At 52.5% G+C, this 14728-nt stretch overlaps 1 protein-coding gene across 1 annotated transcript; it reads right to left on the bottom strand.

The window, feature by feature from the left end:
• Positions 1-1837: 1837 nt before the first annotated feature.
• Positions 1838-7693, bottom strand: PLA2G3 (phospholipase A2 group III). Its single transcript, XM_044444354.1, has 5 exons — positions 7618-7693; positions 5598-5730; positions 4497-4634; positions 4027-4208; positions 1838-1863 (listed from the first exon to the last, which is right to left on the bottom strand). Exons 1-5 carry the CDS (start codon positions 7673-7675, stop codon positions 1838-1840), a joined length of 537 nt encoding a protein of 178 aa, XP_044300289.1. The 5' UTR covers positions 7676-7693.
• Between the last annotated feature and the right edge of the window lie 7035 nt (positions 7694-14728).

Raw genomic sequence — 14728 nt, 5'->3', positions numbered from 1 at the left:
GGGGGAGATGGCTGCGATTGTGCCCGTCCTCTCTGCTCGTGTGATCATGGTCACACACAGGTGCAACTGTGGTTGTGCGGTGGGGGAGGGGGGTGGCGGCAATCTTTGTTGTTCTTTGTCACTTTGTTTCAAATTTTTGCGATTAAAAAAATAGTTACAAAACAGATTAACCTTATTTACATTCAACCTTATGGGGAAATGTGACTCGGCTCATGACCAATTTGGGTTATGACCAGAGTTGTGGAACGAATTAAGTTCGTGAGCCGAGGTACCACTGTATGGTTTCATTTAATTGATGCCTTATGAATTCTGCATCCTGTTAAAAGATACTGTTCTTTTATTACTATTTGTCCATCATCACTTTTTTGCTAGATTAGTTTTCGTTGTCAAGCTTCCCAACAATATAAAATTGGCTATGCTGGATCAGACCAAGGGACCATCTAGCCTAGCAGTCTCTCTGCACGGTGGCCAAGCATATATCCCGGAGGAAACCCACAAGCAGGGCATGAGTGCAAGAGCACCCTCTGACCCATGTTCCCCAGCATTATAGGCATATTGAAAGGGTCCAGCGGAGGGCAACAAAAATGATCCAGGGCTTGGAAAGACTGCCCCGTGAGGAGAGACTGGGAGAACTGGGCATGTTCAGCCTCGAGAAGAGAAGACTGAGGGGGGACATGAGATCCCTCTGTAAGTACATCAAAGACTGTCACAAAGGGGGAGGTCAAGGATCTCCTCTTGCTGCTGCCAGAGTGTAGGACAGGGAATAATCAAGTCAACTTGAACCAACCCAGGTTTGGGCTAGATATCAGTAAAAGCTTTCTCACTGTCAAAGCAACATGACAGTGGAACCAATTGTCTAGAGAGGTTGTGGGCTCTCCCACACTAGAAACATTGAAAATGAAACTGGACAGTCATTGGAGTAGGATGGCGTAATGTGGTGTCCTGCCACAGCAGGGGTTTGACCTGATGGCCTTCTTGGCCCCTTCCAGCTCTACTATTCTATGATTCTATGATATTGCCTCTGATACTGGAGGTGGCTTATAGCCTACAGAACTAGGATCCTCCATGAATTGGTCCAAACTCCATTTTAAACCCATTCAAATTTGTATCTGTCACTCCGTCTTGTAGAAATGAATTCCATTGTCTATCCATCGTGTGAAGAGACTTCAACAAATGAATGCTTATCGAATCAATTCACTAGTAGTTTCAGACCACATCTAATTTTGTCTGCAATTGCAGTTTTCAGACTTGCTCAAGTTCCAGTTATTGATGCTTTAATGTTTCTCTTCTTAATGATGAAGTGTTTAAATCATAGACCTCTGCCCAGGCAGTAAAGTGTTTTGCAATTAATGAAGGAAAAGATAGATTTGTGCCAATTAATGGGAGACATGTAAAGCTTTTAGATGAAGTCAAATTATTGCCTATGCATCTCATAGGAAAAAAGAAAAATCAAAACAATATCTCTGAAGAACAAATGGAAACTTTTAAAATCCAATTTGTCACATGCCCAACACCACACCATTATCAGGATTTGTGGAATGTTAAATATGAATTGAATAATATTTTTCCACAACAGATGAAATTTGCCTTAATCTGCTGGCAACAGATATATTGGGAAATTGATAGCTTCTAGGTAACATTCTGGCATATCATCTCAAGCAGTGAAAACACAAACATTTTACTTCACAGGTATTAAAATGAGTGCACTGGGATATACATCTTTGCAACAGACATAAATTTAGTGTTTTATTCTGATTTGCTTAGCATGGATTTTGAACTATTGGAGCAGTCCTGGGTGCTTTTTCTCTCTCATGTTGCTCTTCCATGTCTAGATTCTTCACAACAGCAATTTCCTTCGGCTCCCTTGCATATGGAAGAAGTCATGAAAGCGATTAGGAGTATGAATTCTGGGAAATCACCTGCCCAGGATGGGTTTACAAAAACATCTTCCAATGGTTCCAAAACTTCACCATCTTCCTAATCATCAAAAAAATCTGGCTCCCTTTCCTCTTCAGTAAATAACGCTGATACTCCTGTAATTCCTAAGCCGGGCAAGAATCATACTTATTGCTCTAATTTTTGGCCTGTCTCATGAAATGTAAATAGTAAAATATTACCTGCTATTTCCGTGATAAAACTTCATAAAGTTTTTATGATTCAACAATGATTCCAGCAGGCCATGTGGTATTTAGTAATATAGACAGGGGATGGATAATCTCAGGTTAGACACTGATTTGATGGCACTAAACACTGATAGAACAAACCAGACTGCCATGGTTTCTTTGGATTCTGAAAAAGCTTTTGATAACATTAACTGGCTATTTGTTTTTCAAATGTTGATTAAATTAGGTTTTCCAGCACTATTCCTGAAGTGGATCAGAGCTTTAAACTCAATTCCAAGGGCTAAGGGCATGACAATTTTTCCCGCAGCTGGGGTGGGGGTGGGGGTGGGAGAGAGCTTTTCTCGAGGAGAGGTACCAGATGTGGAAGTACACTTGCTTTTTTGCCATTTGATTCATGCTTGAAGCCTCTTAGCTTATGCCATTGGTTGCACAGTAGCAGTCATGGCTCTGGGCATGGGAGTTTAGAATTTTAATGTTATTCTTCATGCTGAAGGCCTTTTATTATCTTCCGTGGAACTCCAGTCACATGCGGCAGCTTTGATGCAGTTGATTAATACTTTCAGTAATTTATTTGGCTGTTCAATTAACTTATCAAAATCCCAACTGATGCTGACTGGAGATACTATATCTAATAGCATATTAGCTGACAGGCAATTTAGGTGGCACCCCGGTTTTATTACTTATTTGGGAATATTTATTCCCTGAGACATATCTCAAATATGTCTATAAATAAAAATGGTATAAATAAATAAATAAATAAATAATCATGCTTCATCTTATCAAACTGATCTATGATTTGGAATTTAGATGGATGAATATTTTCAAAGCTGAGTTTCTGTCATAAGGTAAATGAACTCAGGATAAATATCTTGGATTCTTTATGTTATACACGGGTTTCTTCTACTTTTATTTTCAAAATATCAATGCATTTTTCATAAGCTTTAAGGGGATTCCTCTCCACCACAATTATAATCATGTAACTTCCAATTAAAGAAAGTGGATTAAGTTCTCCAAATCTTGCTCTGTATCATCAGGACCATTTATAGGTTTGTACTCAGTGTTTTCCCTTTTCTATTTCATTGGACTTTCAAGCTTCACCAGTTATGGATCTTAGTGCCTGAATTATCTCTTGAAATTCAGTTCTGAGCTTTCTAGAATGACCAGGGTCCCCCAGGATAATGGCCAGAATCGTCAGAAATGCACGGCCAATAATGTTATGTCAACTGCATTTCAGCCTGTTTTCTTGTGCTAAATTGACTCCATGGGGCAATCTGGATCTGATACTGTTTTCAGAGGTTTAAGAAGGTGTTTTTGTTGTGGACGTGGGCAGGTAAGGAGATTTCTGCTGTGGATCAAGAGGTGGGTGCTGATAATGAATTTACCATTTTTTAGCCTGCATGTTTAACACGATCTGCAAGCTATAGCAACATGACCGCAATCACTGTATTTATTAGTACGCAGCATGGAGAGCACATTTGAACATAGCCTGACAAAGTGGCCTTACAAGGGAACCTTCTGGTGCTTCCAACACTGGAAGGAATGGGGTTGAGGTGCCACCTGCACATGGATGCTTGCTCAGATGTTTGGTCCATGTTTGTTGAATCTTACGTGTAATCTGGACAAAGCTGCACTTTCATACATCACGTTTCTCATGTATGCATTAGCATCAAAACATTCAGATCTATGTGGTTGTTTCTCTCATTGAAATTTTACACTAAAAAAAGGTTTTAAGGAAGTGAAAGGTTGGGAGAGGAAGGCAGTGTCAAATTAAGTATGCCTTTGGGCCATCATTTTGGAACCAGTCACTGGGACTCAAACACTGGGAGGTGACCAAGGGTTCCCCCTCTCAGCACCAACCCGTCACCCCCCCCCCCACACCGCCCTGAAACAGCCGCTCACTCACCAGGCCTGCCTCTCTGCCAAGGGACACCCGGGTGTTCTGGCCCCTGCAGCTTCCGCTTCCTGTGCTTCCTGTCCTTGGTGGTCTCCGTTCCTGGTTGGGGCAGGGTGGTAACCGATGGCACGGATCCGTATGCGCTCGGTGGCACCGTGTGAGCCATAAGCATTCGGCCCCGCTTATTACACCTAGGAAGGGGAGGAGAAGGTGGCCAGGCAGCAGCTCCCACGTTGGCCAAGCAAACACCAGCAGACCCTGAGGCAGAGACGGGCCAGTGCAGACGGGCCTTTCTCTCCGCACTTAGTGCACGTGTGGTTCCACGCACGAGGGCGCCTGTCGCTCTCGGTGCCCTTATCTGCACTCTTATCTTCGATAGGAAGACGGGACTCCCTTTAATACACTACTCTGAATTCGGCGGGGAACCGGGCTCTGCCTGGGCGGCCCCAGCAGAAGCGCTGCGCAGGCTGACCACTCACCCGCCCCACCATGCCCACTCGAGGCAGGCCTCGTCGCTCTCCTCCAGGTAGAAGCACGGGATTTGCAGAACTGAGAAGTAGGTCGTGCCAATGAAGTCCGCGATGGTGTCATTGAGATCCATCAGACAAGTCCTGAACCTGCCAGGAGAGACAAGGGAGTCACGTCCTCGCGGGGCACATTAGCAGCTGCAGAGAGCCTAGAGCCCAGGAGACGGGGAGCAGCCCCAGCAAGCCACTTCGCCACAGGTGGGTCTCCCTCACAGGGCTGTGGTGAAGCTCGACTTGCGCACCGCAGCGGCATCCCATCCACCTCCAAGCGGCTCAGACCGGGGTGGCTTAGCCTCACTGCAGCTCTGAGAGGAAGGCCCAGCGGAGACAGGCCAGCCCTCACCCACCTGCGCTTGTGTGACACGGGAAATGGAGCCAGGCGCCGCCATCCTAAACTCGGTATTCCCCACACCGACGCCTCCAAAGCGTATTATTTCTGATTATCATTTCAACAGGACGATGAGGATGGACATACTGGACTGCGGCCCTTCCAGGAACCAGCTAGCAGCACTCATTGGAAACACCCATTTATATAAAAGCAGCTGCCCAAAGCATTCAGCCTGCAGAACCGCTGTGGGCTCACCAAGCCTAAACGGGAAGCAGGGCTAATCCAGGCAGCTGCCCTTCCTTCATTTCTTACACGCAGAAAACCCCGAGCGCACTGTGCCGGGCTTCCCTGTTAGAGCTGGTAGCTCACAAAGTTACAGCACAGACTCTTGACCCAGGCAAGCTTGGCTCTCCCGGGCGTTTGCAAGCACGTGCGCTTCCCCGTCTTCTTCTTCTTCCCCAGAGGAAAGAGCAGAGGCAACCAAAGGTTTCTTTCTCGGCCATTTTGCTTTGTGCTTTAGTCAGAGTCTGCATTGGGGCCACGCTTCCAAGAGAGCAAAGAACGGCTTGCAGGGTGGCCTTTCACCGTGACTATGGCATGAAGGTCCCAATCCCTTCCACTATCCCTCCCTTTGGCCCTTCTGCCTGGGCTTATGGGAGCTGCAGTCTGACAACATCTGAGGACCCAAACTTGGGACCCAGGCAGTCTCGCCGCTCTTTACTCACCGGGTGTCGCAGTCGCAGTGGGAGATGGTGTACGGGCGTAAATTAAAGATCCCATGCTTGCGCTGCAGGGCAGTGATCTGAACACTGCACTGGTCGTGCTCTCGGCAGCAGCTGTCCGGGCCCTGGAAAGCTCCTGCAACAGAAGGTCAGCCAGGGCTGGTTAGTTTCTGTACAAAGGAACAGGGACTGCAAGAAAGGGTGGATCTGACCCAGGAGCCCCTGCAACGCTGCCCCTGCTGCGGAAACTACCCGTCTCCCTACCCGAAGGGCGTATGCGTCAGGCGGGCAGATACCAATATCGCTTTCACGTTGGCCGGTAATTTCACGCTGTAATCTTTTGCCCAGATTTAACCAAAGCCCGTGACATAGTGCATTGAAATCCCACCCAACCTCAGACCCTTGCATCAGAAAATTCGGGGCAAACCTGCAGCTGGCCAAGAGATACTTGGCCATGTACGCAAGCCTCACTGAAAGGCCCAGTTAAACGGATCTCAGGTGCCGCTGGCAGGAAGGCTGTGTGAATAGCCTACCAGCAAGTAGCCTGGGCTTGCTGGAGCAGAGGTGTCCTCTCTAAGCAGTTTCTCGCAGAATAGGAAAAGAAGGGTTAATCTGGACAGCAAACAATCCTTGACTATGGATCTCAATCGAGCAAGGAGCAAGGAATTGTCCTATTAGCCTGCACTAAGCAGTTTTATGTTTTAATTGGTTTTTACTGCCATTGACAAAGCAACTGCCAAAGCCCTCCACACCTCTGGGAAGTTCTGCAAAATGTCCCTTTTCCCCATCTTGCACAGAACTGAACAAATGCAAATGAAATAAATGAATGAATGTGAATGCCATAAATAAATGCAATGCTATTACAACGAATAAAACCGTTTTTCTCCAGGTAACTGCAGCTCAAGCCTTCTGTCCTACTGGCTTTTGTCTGAGCTGCCCGCTTCATTGAATCATAGAAAAAGACAAAAAAATTCACAGTTTGTATCAGTTTATTTCTCGGGACATTGTGTAGTTCATGAATGAAGGACTGGATGCTAAACGGGCAAATGCCTTTTGCTCACCACAGCAGCCTGGGGGTACCAGAACACTGGAGGCTGATCTGCACGGGACGGCAAGCCCCTGCCAAGGACGCTGGCAAGGCAAGCTGCGCTCTTGGCGAAACTCCAAGGAAAGGGGCTGGCGCATCAGCAGAACTGGGCCCTGTCGCTTGCAGGCCAGCATCTGGCAAGCAGAGACGGAGCAGCTCTTGCTTACCTGCCTGGGCTCATCATCAGAGACTGACCTGCCCTTTCCAGCTCAGGCCCTGCACCACATCCAGTGGCGAGGAGGTCCATGAGCGATCGACGTGCTGAGGGAAGAAACCTCTTTGTGGTTGCATGTGGAGTGGTTCACACCACCTTCCTGCACAGGTGTGCTCACAACACTTTCAGGCATAAGAACACTTTTCTGGGGCAAGCTTGATGTCCAGCCTGGAGGCATCTGCCGCAGAGGCAGCATCTTCAGAGCAGAGGGTCTCCCTCCCAAGCCCACCTGGGCATCAGGTCAAGTTCCTCCTTCCTCCCCATAACCCTTGATTTCTGTGGGCTGGCAGGTGAAAATAGCAGGAACAAAACACTCCGCATATGCTCAGACGTCTTCGCACGCTACATTCCAAGGCCAGTCGCTGGCAGTGGAGACCAGCTGCGGGGGGCGGCTTGGCTGAGCCCTCCTTATGAGAAGGTGAGGTCCCTCGTACCTTTCCCTACCAGGGCTTGTCCTTTTTCCTACCCCCAAGAGCAAACTCTGAGTTGCGTCCAGTGCAGAAGCCATGGCTGCTTAGCGGGGCCGGATTTTGCACAGGCAGCAACCCAACACCCGCGGCAGCGCGCATCCAGCCTCGGGCGCGGGTTGTCGGGCCGCGCGAGCCCTCCCTCCCACGGACTCCGCGGCCGGCGCTGCCTCCGTGCCCAGCGGCCGCCGTCGGGCAGATCCGCGCGGGGTCGAGGACCGAGGCGTGCGCGCCCCTCGGGCCGCCCCTCCTCACCCAGGTCGGAGAAGTCGCTGGCCGAGTCGCCCGCTCCGCACCACACCGTGCCGGGCATCGTCACGCCGCGTCGGACGCGCTCCCGGGCCGCCCGCGCCGCCGCCTCGAGCGCCCGCACGGTCGGCGCAAACGCGGCCGCGTCCCGCAGGCTGAGCACGGGGCACTCGACGATGCGCGCCGCCAGGACGGCCAGGCTGCGCTGCACGCCCGGCGCCGAGTCGTCCCGCAGGGGCGCGCCCAGCTCGGCCCGCAGCGCGGGGCACCGCTCCGCGGACCAGCCGGACTCGTCCGGGGCGCGCGTCACGGAGCACCCCAGCAGGCGCTCGCCGGCGCCCGCGTCCCAGACGCTCGAGACCAGCACCGGGTCCGGCCAGCGGGGGCTCTGCCACAGGAACCGCAGCGCCCGGCCGGGGCCCGCGCCGCCCCCCGCGGTGTCCCCCGCGAGGCAGAAGGCGGTGCCTCCGCCCCAGGCGAGGGAGGCGCGGGCGCAGGGCGGCAGCGGCAGCAGCAGCAGCAGCAGCGGCAGCGGCACGGGCCGTGCGGGCGCCATCGCGACCTGTCGCGCTCCCTCCGACGGCCGGCGAGTCAGTGCCGCTTTCCCTCTGCCGCGGAGCTTTTGGTAGGGCAGGGATTAGCCGCCGAGGCGGCCCTTGGGCGGCCCCCCGCGGAACCCTGCCCCCGTGGCCGGCGCCGCCTGGCGTGGGAAAGCCGCCTGGGGCAAAGTCCCTCCAGGGGAGTGTCCTTCGGTCCCGGCAGGGCCCGGCGATCCCTCCGTCGGGCGCAGAGGGCTGGGAGACCTGTCCCTGGGCGCCTTCCACACAAGCAAGTTGCGGGTCTGGAGCCCGAGCAGTCCAGCTTCTGACACTTACGCACAGGTCCCCGCGGTCCTCCTTCCCCGCGTGGCACCTGGCGCTCTGCAGAGGTGGACTGCCCCGTAACGGTGAGGCCGGACTCCTGCCTACAATGGGCAAAGGCCGGGGGGATCAGGCCGGGGTCCATTCTGCTTCCAAGCAGCAGGTGGCTCTGGCACGGCAACAGCCTCCCACGGTCTGGCGTCTGGGGGTACCAGGAGGTCTTGTTCCTGGCGTGGCCGATCAAAGCCAAGGCTCTGCCCTGTTCTGCCTGCAGAGCCAGGTGGAGGCTGCCATGAAGCCCAGAAGCCCAAATGGCTTGGAGCGAGTAGTGGTTTGTTTAAAAAACATACATTATGCTGCAACTTATGCAGGTGTTGATCTAATGCAGCCATACAGAGCATCTCTTTGCAGGTTTCTTAAAGAAAGGGGCAGTTTTTTCTCCCACAATTCTGCAGCAGCAAAGCAATGCTTTCCCCAGTTTCAAAGGGGAGCACAAGAGGTATCAGCCCCTGACAAGCTTTTTAAAAATCACATTTGTGGTTTGCTGAAAGACACAGAGGGTTTTTTTGGGCCTCAAAGTCCCCCAGGGAGCCCAAAGAATCCCCCACTCCCTGGACAGCTGCCCCCTCCATCTGGCACCTGGTTCATTCAAGTTCTGGGTCTAAACCTGGCTTCCTTTTCCTTTCCTTCCTGCTCAGAGCAGGCTGGCTGCAACTTATCCCCAGGGTGGTGAAGCCAGGGAGAAGATACACGCGGCAAAATGCAGAACCTGGCAGTGCAGGTGAAGAGGGCCAGACCTGCCTCTGCTGCGCTGCTGCTGACTCCTGTCTGGGGAGAGCCTCAGCACACGGGGCTTTGGCGTCGGAAGCAAAAGAACACTGTGGACACAAGACGTGTCCCTGTTCTGTCAGGAAGCTTTACCTGCGATCTGGAGCACATCTGGTGGGAAACTGGTGGTGCTTGGCCAGGCAAATACTGGGCTGGAGGAAAGGTTGTGGTGCAGTGGTACCCAGCGGGGCAGTGCAGCTGGAGCTCATGGGGTGGAGCATGGAACGCTTTGCTTAATGGGTAGCACGTGTACCTCACCTGTAGCTTCCTCGCAGTAGCTGTGTGTTGGAGGAAGTCAGCACAGCTTTTCCTGGCCACAATATACTGTTGCTTTTGGGGAGTGCTTGGCCTTGTGTGGGCAACTGAGAATTGCACACTTTACAAAAGACACGCTCCTGGTGCAGATGAAAGAGCTGCCTGAGCTGGCATGCCCTGTGGAGGCAGGGCTGTGGGGGCTGCTGCACAAACCGTATCAGTACACCCCCTGTGGGGGGATGCAGGTTGTGTCCCTGGCAGCTCCAGCCAAAGGGGTCCGGGGATGGGATGGGAGAGGCCCTGAAAGAGCCTTCTCTGTAGCCACACCAGCTGGAAGTTGCAGCCCATCGCACCTGGAGGGGGAAACTTGGTGAAGGCCGCTGTGGGGGGTGCTGCTTTCTGAGAAGGCAACGCAGGCCTGGAAGAAGGCATCTTCCAATTTCTGGGTGTCATGGAGAGAACCCCCTGGGAATTCCTCCCACACCAGCCCTGTTGAAGGAATGGAGACCACGGTTGTGGATGCGTATCAGTGACTGGGTTCAGAGGCCATGTCAGTCCACACTCCATTGTTAAGTATGGGCTGAGTTTGACTTGGGTTGCTGAAACATGCGTTGTCTGAACACAGCTGCAATAAAGAATCATGGCGAGGAACCAATCCAAAAACAAAGCTTGGCTTTTCGTGGGTTGTTCATGGTTAATAAGCCATGGCAACGTAACTTGTGTCTCAACAACCCACGATCCAGTGTTAGGAGAGAGTCCAAGTGGCTTGTCAGAGGCCTCTTCTGCCTTCCAGGTGAGCTCTTGAAGAAGAAGCAACAGAGGCAGTGACGTGGGGCAGAGGTTTTTCTGGACCTGCCAACTGTGCTCTATTCATAAGTTCCTTAGTAACAAAGAGTGGATGCCAACTGCAGGTAATTGATCACCAAATACTGATTCGTTACCTGCTGGATCATCTCTAGCAAGCATGTGAGAGAGCAAACATGTCATTGAGATACGTAAAATGTATTTAATTATGGACAGATCCAAGACGCAGGAGTGTCTGCTCAGCGTATCACACACATTGCGTCAGGCTAGTAAAGTATGTTGGTCTGTCAACAGATTTCAGTATCGTTGTTTTGTTTCCCCTCAAATGTAAATGATGTGAAGGAAGTATGTTTTAATCCAAATTTGTCCAGCATTCTGATAAGACAAATCCACAAAATGAAAGATGGAAACCTCATCCAGGGTGCCTGCTCTGCGGAGTTTGGAGAGGTGTCGGATTATTCAGGGTCCCAGCTCTGATCTTGGAAGCTTGCTCTGAACTCAGACCTAGGACACCAATCTCAGTAGTGCCTAGCTCTGTGGCTGCCACCACAAGCTGGTAAGAATGATCTTGGATGGGTTGTTGGGGGCAGAGAGGGGAGGAGAGCAGCTCTGCTGGGCAGACAGGCTCCTGGCAAAGCCTCAGCCTCCTTTCCTTGTGCTTTGGGTCCCCCTCAGGACTCCCCCGTTGAGGGCTGAACCTGAGGCTGCTGCTGGCACGCCTTCCGTTGCGGGGTCTGGGGCCCAATTCTGTGGGATCATTTATGACTGGATGACTCAGGCAAGGCGCTTGCAGTAGAGCCACTGACCGTGAGCTATCTCCGCCCTTGCCCTTCCTGGCTGATAACGCTAAAGGAGGGGGTCTGCCTTCCCGGGTCCTGATGGGGGGCCAGTCCTCAAGGTGCCAGCAGTCCTGAAAAGCCTGCGCTCTGGACCCGATGGTCCTTGGCAACACACCTTCTCAGGGAAGGTGCTTGCGAGCACGGTGGTGCTCCTGGGGATGCGGATTCACTAGGCCCATTTCAGGTGGAGTTTCAGCTGTGGGATGGAACCAGTCTTGGCCCCCCAAGTGGATGACTGCTATTGGGAAGGAGGTGGGGAGGTGACCCTGCTTGTCTGCTCCGTTTCGCAGTGGCTTTCTGTGTCATGGACTGTGGCGTCCCCCTGGATCGGCTCCTTGGGCTAACGCTGCAGCCCTGGAGCTGCAGTGGTTCCAGACTCGTCTGTGGACCCGTTCCTCAACTCCCTGGCAATTCAGCCACGGGCTTCGGCAGGGAGCCATCCTGTCCGGCATCCCATGGGCCGTTTGCCACCTGAGGGCCTCCCCGGCGCATCACTGCTGCCTCAGACCCTACTCGCAGGCAACTGGGTAGCTCCGGGCCTTTCCCCAGCTGTGGCCTCCGTGGTCAGGGATGGCCTGGCCACAGCGAGGCAGGTGCTGGAGACCCCGGGGCTGGGTTGCTGCAGCGCGCCCCATGTAGGGCTGCTTTTTCACCTGCTCCAGAAGCAGGGTTGGTGCGGAAATAGCAGCCGTTGGCAGGCACTGCCGCTTCTCAGCGGGCAGCTCCTGAGCTGAAGGAGCCGCGCAGGCTACAGAGTTCGGTGCCAGCGTAGACCAGGCTTCCCGGGAGAGGACCCCCTCCCTTATCCACCTGCCTGGGCACCGAGGCCACTGGAGGGCATTCTCCCCTCCCAGCGGGTCCCCACAGGCCCACGGCCCACCGGAGGCCGCCAGGAGACCAGCCCGCTGGGTGGTGGCCCCTTGCTGGGGAATTTATTTATTTATTTATTTATTAAAACATTTTTATGCCGCCCCATTCGCCGAAGCCTCGGGGCGGCTTACAACATAGACCTCAGGAGCTCAGGCACCCGCACTGTGCCATTCTGGCACCCGAAAGGACAGTCTTGTCCTGGGAAGACTTTTCTGGCTGACCAGTCACAGTCTTAAAGTTGCTGTGTTTTAAAATCTTCCTGATGTGCTGTTTCTGTTATTGTATTTGCTTTACCTCCACAATGTTCATTGCTCCCGACTCTGTTTGGATGTGGCGCAGCCGGGCCTTTTTTGTCCTGGAACGCACCAGAACTGCTGTTCCGGCCCCCTTTTTCCAATGGATTTTACGAAGTGATTTTGAATGGGTAGCAGATCAGCAGCAAACATCATTAACATAGTGCCTGCAGGCCGCTGTTGTGCCTGATAGTGGGACACAGCTGCTCCCCTCTGCTCCGCTTGGGATTGCTGTGTGTGGTCGTGCGCCGAGTGCTTACTGCCGGCAGCGACGTGAGTTCCGGCACTTTTTTTTTTTTTACGAAAAAAGCACTGTGGAGCAGTATGGAAATACTGTAAATAAATAAATAAATAAATAAGTGAATGGAAGAAAATGGTACTGAAGAAGTGCGTTCCGAAAGGAAAGAATCTGGTGCATAAAACAGCTCAACAGGTTCATCCAGTGGGTAGAAGCAAGCCAGAATCTTCCTCCAACCCAAGGAGGAAAGGGGAAAGGGCTCTGCTGAGCTTTCTTATTTGTATAACGAGGCTTCCTGAAACAGTAGCAGTGGCTTGAATAGAGGACATTGTGGTAGCAGCAATATGGATAAATATGCTCTTCAATCCAAATACCAAGGTAAATATTAGTAATCGCTAATGTAGCAAATATCACATTATTTGGTGATAATTTCTCTTGCCTGTCATGTTGGTGGCCATCTTATGCTTAAGCCTCTTGCATGAGGGTTCTGGAAGGTTTTAAGGTATGCCAAGAGAACCGGTGGCAGCAGAAAAGAGTCAGCTTGTCAACCTGTGAGTTACAGAGGCAGACCCTGAAATACATGTGTTTGCTAAAAGAAAAAGAAAAAAGAAAGCCCTTAGGTGGTCTTAGAAACATAGAAACAGAGCGAGTCAAAAGGGGCCTCCCGGGCCATCTAGTCTGACCTCCGGCACCAGCCGACTGTGCTCACAACATGCCCACCATGTGCACGTCCAGCCTATCCTTGAACACCCGCGCCAATGGGGCCTCAACCACCTCCCGGGGAAGCCCATTGCACACCCTCAGGGTCCTGACTGTCAGGAAGCGCTTCCTGGCACCCAAACGGAACCTTGGCTCCCTGAGCTTTGCTCCGTTGGAGCGCGTTCTGCCTTCCTCTGCAGGGGACAACAGGTCTCTGCCCACCTCCGTGAGACACCCCCTCACATACCTGTATGTCGCTAACAGGTCCCCTCGGAGTCCCCTCTTGGTCACCAAAGAAGTTTCCCCATAGGTGTGACAGTGCTGGGGGGCGGGATACCCTATAGCCCCCCCTTAAAGCCAGTGACCTCATTGCACCATGGGTACTTTGTCATTTTGGGCAGGCTGAATCAGCTGTGGGTAAACGACTACACTCGGTGACATTGGGACAAGTTCAACGCTCTGTTTTCCTGCAAGGAACTCTTCCACGTTAGTCAATTTGCAGTTTTGCTTGCCGATGCAGCTGCAACTGGGGGATTTGCACCCCAAAGTAAACCCCACCACCTGAATAGGGACAGTAGGCACCTTGTGCAAAAAGAAGAGGTGCTGGAGTGTCACACAGAGCAGAGGTCAGACTTTCAGGATCTGCTTGGATTGCTTTGGAGTCCTGAGATCTACCACAAACTGCAAGCTAATGGCTCAGGCAGGCAGGCACTCTGGTGAAGCGTTAAGGCACAGGGTGCCTCTCAGCCTCAGGACCTGTGCTCTGTACCTGAAGCAAGGCCACAAAATTTCCTTGGAGGGATCCTTGTGCTGAGGTGGTTGGGTCTGTATTTTTAACTGATTTGCATTTCCTGGACTTAGTTACAGATCCTTCTGTTTTTGCAGATCCCCAAATTTTTGAGTTGAGAATCGGCAAAGTGCACTTACAAATGAACACCTTGGAAACTGTCATGGGCAGGGGGGCGCGGGGAGGCAATTTGACCCCCCCCCCATAGGGCCTTTCTCGCCAACACCCCATCCTGGCTTTCCCCCGGGCGTTCTTTTTCTGCAGCCCTGTTTATGGGGAGAGAACTTTTTTACTGACGCTGCTTTCTGGTAGTTGAGTGTCAGGAGCCCCATCGCCTCATCTACGTCCTCCCTTTCCTGTGGCTGCAATATATGGGCCAAGTTGCTGCAGGCTTGCTGGGGGGCAGGTGGCGGGTGGGGGGATTTCACTTCCACAGCCAGACCCCTCTGCCCCTCTGTGGAATAAGGAGCAGGGGTCCAGGCAGCCAGCCAGCCAGACACTGCATTGATGGAGCCGGGCCTCTCTTCTGCAAAGGGGGATCCTGCCTGGACGCTGCATGTGCTTACGTGTCCCTTCCTTCCCGCCTTCCTTTGCAGGGGCGGCTGCTCTGTGCTCAGCCACCCGGTGATGTGGCGCAGCGGGAG

The sequence above is a fragment of the Varanus komodoensis genome, unplaced genomic scaffold, assembly GCF_004798865.1.
Source record: "Varanus komodoensis strain SLA01 unplaced genomic scaffold, ASM479886v1 scaffold44_3, whole genome shotgun sequence".
NCBI classification, from domain to species: domain Eukaryota; kingdom Metazoa; phylum Chordata; class Lepidosauria; order Squamata; family Varanidae; genus Varanus; species Varanus komodoensis.
The sequence above is the reverse complement of the archived record's forward strand: the minus strand, read 5'-3'. Positions and strand labels throughout refer to the sequence as shown.

Coding starts and splice junctions, on each gene's coding strand:
- PLA2G3 (XM_044444354.1), bottom strand. CDS start 7,675: ATGCCCGGCACGGTGTGGTGCGGAGCGGGCGACTCGGCCAGCGACTTC. Junction 4,635..5,597: donor CACTGCGACTGCGACACCCG/GTGAGTAAAGAG, acceptor CTCTCCTGGCAG/GTTCAGGACTTGTCTGATGG. Junction 1,864..4,026: donor TTGGCAGAGAGGCAGGCCTG/GTGAGTGAGCGG, acceptor TCCATATGCAAG/GGAGCCGAAGGAAATTGCTG.